Source organism: Ceratina calcarata, unplaced genomic scaffold (assembly GCF_001652005.2).
Source record: "Ceratina calcarata isolate Rehan_Ccalc_2016 unplaced genomic scaffold, ASM165200v1 scaffold147.2, whole genome shotgun sequence".
In the NCBI taxonomy this organism is placed as follows: domain Eukaryota; kingdom Metazoa; phylum Arthropoda; class Insecta; order Hymenoptera; family Apidae; genus Ceratina; species Ceratina calcarata.
In genome coordinates, this window is record NW_017135881.1 from 856,201 (window position 1) to 866,037 (window position 9,837).

General features: G+C 39.8%; 1 protein-coding gene across 1 annotated transcript in view; it reads left to right on the forward strand.

Annotated features, from left to right (window-relative positions):
• Window positions 1-6,283, forward strand: part of LOC108631686 (uncharacterized) — a 51,591-nt gene extending 45,308 nt beyond the window's left edge. The window contains exons 5-14 of the mRNA XM_018035807.2: window positions 1,118-2,278; window positions 2,372-2,588; window positions 2,659-2,766; window positions 2,865-2,959; window positions 3,056-3,122; window positions 3,197-3,522; window positions 3,605-3,737; window positions 3,813-4,067; window positions 4,142-4,261; window positions 4,354-6,283. Coding sequence (XP_017891296.1) covers window positions 1,118-2,278; window positions 2,372-2,588; window positions 2,659-2,766; window positions 2,865-2,959; window positions 3,056-3,122; window positions 3,197-3,522; window positions 3,605-3,737; window positions 3,813-4,067; window positions 4,142-4,261; window positions 4,354-4,536 — 2,665 coding nt within the window. The 3' untranslated portion in view covers window positions 4,537-6,283. The remainder of the gene's footprint in view (window positions 1-1,117; window positions 2,279-2,371; window positions 2,589-2,658; window positions 2,767-2,864; window positions 2,960-3,055; window positions 3,123-3,196; window positions 3,523-3,604; window positions 3,738-3,812; window positions 4,068-4,141; window positions 4,262-4,353) is intronic.
• Window positions 6,284-9,837: the final 3,554 nt, after the last annotated feature.

The following is a 9,837-nucleotide window of genomic DNA, read 5'->3' on the forward strand; positions in this document are numbered from 1 at the left end:
CATGCAAATTTTAAGTGACTATAATTTTTCAAAAAACCCATGAATTTATCTAAAATTTTGCAGGTATCTTTTTAATATTAATAGGAATGTATAATAACAAATTGAACATGATAGCATTGTTTAAGTATATAGCCTATACATCCTTAAGACGCACAGTTCACGCACCGAATTAACTGTGATTAATTGACGTTAATGGCAGTTTCATTTACGAGATTAGAATTGCATAGAGAACAATAAACTGTTTTTCAAACTGCATTAACTGGAGAGGAAAAAAGAAAGTTCCAACGCAACACTGGACTGTGACGTTAATTGCGATTCGATCGAGGTATCAAGCGTTAACTCTGTAACGATAAAAAACGGTGCTCCAAGTGTTAACCCGATATTGGCAATTTTGCATAACGCGCCCGAACGCTTGATGGCACGGCAATAACTTTTTCCAGTACGAGCACTCAGAGTAATTGAGTAAAAGCATTAACAACTCGAGCAACTTACAATCGAGTAAGGGTGACGTTGTTAAGGGCATCAAGTTTTAATATCTAATTCGCGTTATTGTTCGCGCGAGTCTTTACGCGATGAGTGAACATTAAAGAGAAATTGGCGGATCACGGTGGTCCAAGTATAGATGCTAGGAGTCAAGAGCGAATCAATTCGAGTGTATAGATCGCATCTATATTTATGACGAAAATTATACGAGCTTTGTTTCATCAGACACGCAGCGCAATGTCTAGCTCTTAATCGATATTTAGCATGTAATAGTACCAACGATGTTAGAATCGATGTTAGTAAAATGAAATTCGCATTTATGGGTCGGGTCAATCGGTCAGGATTTAATCCCGTCCCGTGTTAATGAAGATATGCGTCGATCACGTAGTTGATACGAAATTTAGATAAACAGCGGACACAGCGACGGAGGCCACTCTTAACACGATAACACGAGCCGAGTTGTGTTTAAAAATATCCGAGTGATTAGGTAAAATGTTATTTTATAAAAGCAAGAACACGCTGATAAACTACACCCGGAGGGAAATCTGTGGGAGGGAATCATGGGAGCGATGTTTTAAATAAAAAAAATTTGACAGTTCTCTGGTTGAAAAGATGAAATTGATAATATTTACAGATTCGAGCCAGTGGACAGAGACCTCCATCCGCCTCTGGGTACTACAACCACCAGTAATACAATACCCCCGCAGCCTTTGAGGCCAGCACCTCAAGAAAGGCCGATTCCACGTTCAAGGCCGTCACCGCTTCAAACCTCGAGCACTATAGACTATTTGAGGATGCAAGAGGCCGGCCCCGGTCCACTAACTCCGCCGCCGTCGTTGCAAAGACCGCCACCGATCCCCTCGAGATCGACCGGTCCGTCGGTGTTCCTCTTCCAAAACGAACCCGTGAAGAATTACGGGCTGTACAAGACGTCGAACGAGCACGGAGCGTTCAGATTCGATAGCGACGCAACGAAAACTATGAGCGAGAGCATTCAAATGACACCGTACGGCTCGCAGAATCACACGGACACGAGATTCAGATACGACCTCGAGGAGGAACGAAGAAAAGAAAGGGACAGATGCAACCCTTACAGGCAATTCGATAATAGCATCGAATCGACGAGGATCAGATATGGCGTGCACGGTGTACCAATAGCTACCCTGGATGGCAAAGGAGACGAAGACAGTAACAATAGTTATGGTAGCTACGACATCGTTCAACGGAACCACATGATACGTCAACATGTGAGGAATGATTCTAGAGGCTCGCCGAGCAGTTTCGGCATGACGAATTCTTCGAATACTGCCAGCCAGACGATGATGGAATCGATATATGGATCCGAGGAACTGTCCAAAATGCTTCAGAGCGCTCAGAATCTTAGCGACGACCTCGATCGCAAGTGCAGCGAGATGCAGAGCATCGAGATGACGCCGTTCAGAAGTCTTCAGGAGGACATCGGCTCGTCCTATTTGTTTCGCGAGCCGCAAGGGTTGCAGAAAGTCTCGCAGTACATCCAGAGCCTACCCGACTTTCCTGTTTACGATCCGATGAACGAGTTGGGCCTCCACCAAGATCAGGATCGCGTGCACTACGACGACGCGATTCAGGGATCGATCAACGCGATGAAGGTCAACGGCGACTCGGCCTCGAGCCCGATACCACCGCCACCCGCGCCGCCCGATCCTCCGACGGATGTGCCAAAAAAGAACGAACCGACCACCGGCGAAAGAATATTTAACGCACTACGATTAGTGACTTCGCAGAGTTACATCGACGCCTCGGAGTTTTACAAGTGCGTCTGACGTTTTCACATTTCCTATTTTTTTTTATTTTATTATTATTTAAATTTATGTGAAACTTACATTATTATCTGCTACTGTCTTAGCTCGGTAGTTTCCTCGGCGCAGCAAGTTCAACGGTTCAGCTTTTCCCCGAGATCCTCGCCATTGGTCGAGGACAGCAGTAGCAATCAATTGCAAAATGAGATTCGAGATATTTTTGCGGAGAACGATTCCGATCTGATATGTCCCGACGGCTCTCGACGCAGCTCAGATCTTTACAGTCCCGAACTTAATTTGGAAGCACACAGAACTGCACAAGAGGTACTCAACGACTTTGCAGTAAGTCAGAGTAACCGATTTATTTAATTGTATGTACCAACTATTTTTATAGGTGTACAATAGTTTGCAAGACCCACCATCGTCGCCGCTGTTAGTTAATGACCATAATCAAGAAGTTTACTCGTACCTGTCTGATCCCAGCTTCACGAGAACTTCAGAGGTGTGAAAATCCCACTACGACGTATTTATAGTATTTAGTCTATCGATACGGTACACTTGAGTTATTAAATTGCACTGTGATCTTTGATTTATTTTCAGGATATTCTAAATAGCATCGAACAAAGAAGGAAAAGCATGGAAAGACTGAACGGTATTCACGACTTGAACGAACTCGATGACGCCGATTCGTCAAGGTAACTTTGAAAACACGATTCTATCCATTAGATCCATGGAGAGATCCATAGATCCGAGAACGTTAAATCGATTCGTTTAAATTTGTTGTTTCGCAGAAGACGAAATAGTCAGGAGTTCTATTCCTCATTTGAAGACATGCAGCTGAAGCGGAAGTTTTCTCAGGTACTGCAGCTTTTAATAATTAATCTACCATCACTTTTTATTTTAATACTAACTGATAGTTTGAATTTGAGTAGAGCTTCGTCGGAAACTATCCGATAAACGATTTCAACGAGGTCAGCCCGGGAAGTCGGCGCGGGTCTCAAGGGCCCGAACCTGATCCTCCTCCGGACGAGTCAAATTTAAAAAGAGCAATAAGCTGCGAAAGCGTGTGCTCCGACACGAGCGTAATGTTAAACGACCTGGAAGAAGCACCCATCGTCGGACACGTCTGCGTGGGTGTACAATACGACAGATGGGGTGGCCGGGGTGCTGATAGCGAGGGCGATCTCGCCGTCAGCGTCCTCGAAGCCAGAGATCTCGTTACCCCGGATGACCTACCTGCTCAAGATACCTTTGCTAGGTCCGCTTTGCTAGGTTTTTACAAAACTCATCAAATTAAATGCTTATATGTATATGTAAAATGCTGACAAATGTTTTTGCAGGGTTTGCCTGTTACCGAACAGAGAAATGTACGTGAAGACGAGACTGTACAGAGGAAGCCCATCGCCTAGCTATCAAGAAAACTTTTTGCTCCCCCTTGACGATGGTCCCACAGGGAGGACTCTCCTCGTTGAAGTATGCATTACATAAACTGAATCACGTTAAAATTTCGTCGACTGTATCATAATTTATACGTATGAATTTTTCAAGATATTTTCCGACGAAACCAGTATAGGGGGTGGCACGTCCTTGCTAGGAGAGGCCAGGTTACGATTAGGACCAGCGCCAAGAATACCAGCGACCACGTGGCTACCGCTAATCGGGTCGTCCGTGCCCACGCTAAGGCTTGGGGAATTAATGTTCTCTTTAAGTTATTTGCAAACGGCTGAACGACTCACTTTGGTAGTCGTCAAGGCGAAGAATCTACGCGGCGCCAACTCTGTACCTGGCGATTTCTTCGTCAAAGTAATAAAACGCAACTTTTACTTTAATGACAGACGTATTAACAATGCAGTATACACTATTCAACTATTTTAAAGGTTTATCTGCTGCAAAACGGAAAGAAAATACGTAAGAAGAGGACGTCCATAAAGAAGGGAGAGGAAAGTCCGATCTTCAATGAGGCGATTATTTTTAACGTGCCTAGTCACATCCTACAGGTTCGTAAATTAAAATATTTCCTCAAATTACCTTATTCTCGATATTGTAAAAACATCACGAAAGAATCACGTTCTGTTTTACTAACTTTCAGAATATACAGATAAGACTAACTGTAGCTGAAGTGAGCGGTGATCAAGGCGTAAATTCCAAACCATATTCCGTCGGTCACATTTTCGTGGGACCCTCGTCGACAGGAAAAGCATTTGTCCATTGGAGACAAATGATGGCTGCTTCAAGACGTCCTGTCGCCATGTGGCATCCATTAAGAAAATAGAATAAACGTAAGCGGCGAGAACGCACGAACAAGAGCTTTTAATTTAAAATGTACTCGGAGAACGGCTTCGTTACTTTTACATCGCGTCTCATAACGATAATCTTTCGTTAATACATTTTCCAAAACTGACTGGAAAGAGGAAATCTAAAGAAAATTTTGCTATCACGTTCGTGAACTTTATGAACGAAAGGAAACAATAGCGTTTGGTTCATCGGTCGCACTGTGTCGCATTGAATCACAAAGGTGTTGACACGTTACAGGCCTCAATGCGAGAGATTTTTCTATTCACGTTACAATTGTAAGTATTTCTGTACGTCTGTTCGACCGTTCTCCTGTATACCCCGACGAAGGAACGTGTGACACGTTGCAAGTAGAATAAGAACAACTAAACCGACTATACCTACGATCCACCGTTTTGATGGTATAAAATCTCAATGTGAAGAAAGCTCGTATTCTATCATACGTGTACTATATGGATGTGCGTCATATGTTGTCTCATCTAATGATAAGATTCAAAATGACAGCTCCGTGATTAACACTGCGTTTTGCTTCGACCAAAGTTACAATTTGTAGGGCTGACGTTGAGACGAAATGAAACGGTTGCACACGAATGAATCAGGATGAAACACGGAGCTGATATCAATCATTTCAGACTGATCAGTATCAATATCAAAAGTCATCGTCAGGCACAAATCGCCTAGACTCTAAGGTGGACCTACATCGTTGTTCATATCGTGTGTCCCTTCTCGAGGAAGGTTCGAACGAACTTTGTGACGACATCACAAAGTTTCCAATACACGGCTCAAACATTTGTATTGATATTTTATATGTAATAAAGCCGGTGTACGCCAGGGCCAAGGAGGATATCACTTTGTCCTTCATCCGTTTCATTAATTATTATTATTATTATTGGAGCATGTGCATTGCATAAGAATGAAACAATCTAAAAGTGAATGAAATCAACCACGTGGAAAGCGAAGGCTTTATGACATCACATTGTATTAATTTCTTTGCCGAATAACAGATACATAGGCATAAGCATATGATTGAGAAGGTAGTCGAACCTTCCTTACATGTATGTACAAAGAATGCGTCGTTAGAACCTTCTATGTGTACCATTTTTCTTTTCGAACAGATTCGCACTTTCTACATCGGACAATCATTACTAGCTGAATTATCTTTCGACTGGTCGAATACATGTGAAATTGTTGCTCATCCTAGCTTTCCTTGTGATTATCACGTTTCTTGTTCTGGCGTATCGATCGTAATCTTGTACTTGTTATTCATCGATCAACCGGCTGTAGTGAAAGAATGAGGATGAAACAAAAACATTTTTAGGAATTCATCGCGATCAAAAAATTCATTGCGGCGTTGAGGAATTCGTGCACGATGAAAACCCCTGATTCGGGGAGATGTAAATGTTGTTGTTCTGTTAAATGAACTGTTAATGTTTGTACAGAGTTTATTAACGACGTACTCGACGTGCAGAGCATTCTCTTCTCGAAACGATTGATCTCGACTACACACAAATTTATGCTTCTCTCTCCTATATCTTAAATCATTGATCGTATCGACAATCTTACGATCCGTTCCGTTCATTGTTTTATTCTGATCATGCTACCAAGTCAGCCTCACCCCCTATTACCGCTTCTTCTTCTTCTTCTTCTTCTTCTTGTTCTTCCTCATCCTCGGTACCCTTTTCCCAATTCTTGGCACGGCCGAATTATAAGTATATGCTTGACGTAATGCGGATACGAAGCGAATCCACTACCTACTGTTTATACGCACGCAATAATTGTCAACCAATAAAAGAATTGTTACGTCGATTTAAAAAGAAAAAGAAGGAAAAAACGATCCGAAAATTTTGCTCCATTACGATTCCATTGGGCGTTCGAGGTTCGACTCTATTTGATCATTTTCCTCATGTCTTATTGAACTCGATTGCATAATGAACGCACCATTTGATCGGAACTGTTTCAATATACATCTTGTTACGAAAAATTATAGCACACGTGTATAAAAAGGAGCGTCATTAACTATAGGATTAGGAAAAGCTAGAGAACTAGAAATAATTATTTTTGCAATAATGTAGTTAAGAGAAACTAGTTTTTTGTTTCTTCGAACGTCGATTTTCATTGTTAATGTCACGATTAAATAATTTTCGTAGGTGTACAAACATTCGTGCGGATCATAATTTGTTCATACGTAATACGTTCATAATTCCAAATATGAATGAGAAACCTCGTAATATTTACGACTGACGGGATCGTTAGCGCAAATCAAACGAATTAGATAGCCTTTCGGACCTCATAGCCTATTCTATACCTATAAATTTTGTACCTCTTCGTACACGGTAAAAACTTAACAAGGAACTAATCTTCTTCTTATATTCGGACACACTACGCATACACCACGTGTATATACACATATAGATACATCTATACTATATATGTATATTATAGTTACATTACGAGAGAATTTTACACTCTATACTATACATCTCTTGTCATAAATTGCCGACTACTTGAATCCATAACTTATGAACTTATTCAGGTTTTTTCTATCGCCAACTTACTATGGGACTAATATCGCTAAACTCTCATTAACTCCATAAATATATTTGTAAATTATCCATCGAGAACGATATGTATCTTTACATCGTATCGTGCAAAGTGACCAGCGAGAACGATCACGATTATCTTATGCACTGCATTCATTTCAAATTCGTCTTCTAATCTTTCTATCTATCTATTTCTATCGGAAATCTACTCTCTCAGAGTAGTACTAGCTGTCAGACAGAAACTACAGAAAGAAGAAAAATTAACTACTTGAACAATTTAATGAACAAGATATATGTTTAGAGACTCTTGGAGGATAAAATAAGGATTGTTACTTAATAATCAAACTCGGTGATTCTTCTCCCCTTAAGAATCCTCCAAAATTAACACCCTTAATTAATTAAGAGATAATTATGGTATTGATGTTTATAGTGTGCCTACTAGTCAAAGCGACAAAATTTGGATCAATCGAATCGTCCTCGCATCCCACTTTGTACTTGCGAAACCGTACGTAATACGTATGTATAATCTGTATACATGTAAGTCGAATTACCATTCAAACACTGTTGTACATCGGCACAAAACTAATCTTTTATTCTTAATATCTACATGGTGAACACGCGTACGCGTACAATCGCGAACGGACGTGGTCGTTCGCACGCGTTTATTCGCGCTCGCGTGTACAAATATGTATTACATACTGAATTTTACTGTTATACTGGAATACATTAAAGTATATGGCGCAGAGTGGATAAGACAGGAAGAGGATAATATTGATGGCGCTCAATAGCTTGCTTCTTGTTTATCAGAATTTAGTTTTGTCAGGGGCTAGCTATAGATGGAATTAAGAAACAACAGAGAGAAAGACGAACAGGAGAGAGAATGCGCGCGTGTGTGTGTGTGTGTGTGTGAAACGGTAAGGAAAATAAAGCGAGAATAGGGGAGACAGAGAAAAGGGTGAGAGAGAGAGAGAGAGAGAGAGAGAGAGAGAGAGAAAAGTATGAGAGTGTGCGAGAACAAGTGAGAACGCACAGCCACAGAACGTGAAGGATAAGAACGGTGAGAAAGAGGCTGGTAAAAAAGAAAGAGGAGTGATGATGACAATAATAATGCCAATGCGATTCGTACCGCAAACGATACAGTTCATAACTATCAAAGATAATTATTAAATTCACTGATAAACGAATAAAATAATAGATATATTAATTTCGCAATTCACGTGTTAGAATATCGTAAGAACATCTTATCTTTTTAACGTTCCACACTACGTGAAACTATTCTTACTTTATCGCTTAGCCCTTTTTCGTTTCTCCTACTTCATTTTGTAGAATTCATCGAATCACGCATTAAATTGCACACCAAGTTCTTTCCAATTACGAGATTCATCGGTGAAGAATTTTCGGATATTGTGGGACGAATCGCACCGCATAGCCGTTGCATGAGTGTACGATTCATACAAAAAAATACTATAAAAAGTTTAAATTATTTTATATTTTTGTTACGCCTCTCTGTGATATAATAAGGGCACATTCACCTCACCCTGTATATGCATTGATCTTTGTATCTTATTAATTAAGGTGAAACTTTTTAAAAAGCAATCTTTGCCAAGCCCTTCCCAATTACATTTCGGATTATGCTCGTGCGTACCGTCTCGTCAGATTGAAAGAGAATCGAAAGACTCATATGGAAGTTCAAACGATTGCAGAAAGTGCTTACGCAAGTTACTGACACTATTTTACTTAAATCAACTTAAGGGAATTGTTCATGTACTGCAGACTGAATCGTTTAAAATGACCGTACGAAAGATCAGCAAGGGACAGATGCTTTAAAGTGCAAAGAACGTCGTTTTATCAAGATGATCTGTAGACTCGTTTATAAAGAGGTATTTAGATTTATTTCCGTGCGAAAAACTGTTTGCTAAACAATCTTTTGTTCCTTACTTTTATTATTACCCAGGATGGAAGTTTCATTAGCAGGCAAGAGGAGAAAATGGATAAAGCGTATTTCTGATTGTAATTTTAATTGATTCAGTCTACAGACTGTTTGTTTCTAAAGAGATTGTAAGAACAAATTGTCTGTACATCATTAAATAATTCGATTTCATCATATGTGTACATTGACTCCTTAATTTCGTGTTCTTGATGTTATATGTCTACTTAAAAGTATAGATTTCATACTGACGTAAGTACACGAGTGGAAATTTGTCTAAATTAAAAATGATTGATTTTAGCAATAGAAACATATCCCTTAAGGTAAGGTACGTTCGAGCTTGTGCTTGTGAAAGGTACATATACATAAGAACTGTGTATATCGTTACACACACGTTACAGTACATTACGCCTATATGTATAGTTACAAAGCGAAAAAAGAAGAACCCTTACACCGGAATAATAAACTATGAAAAAACTGCTAGACTACAAAATGAAACGTTAATGGCTAAACAAACGTGTAAAAAGTACGCGTAGAATCACCAACTATTAACTATACCTATACATACATGATAATTGTTAATCATGGTTGCGGTTCTATTTACACGACACGTTTCCTGAATAAATTCGAGACAAATATATTTGAAGTAACAATCAATGCCATACGCTTTTATAATTCACCTGGAATTCTTGTAAAATCCTTGCCTGTTTCCAGCATATAATTCAACACGCCTTCTTCATTTGTCTCTCCGAAGTTATGCATACACCTTGTTAACTATATTTCTTTAATACTTTTAGAAGAAAAGTAAAAAATC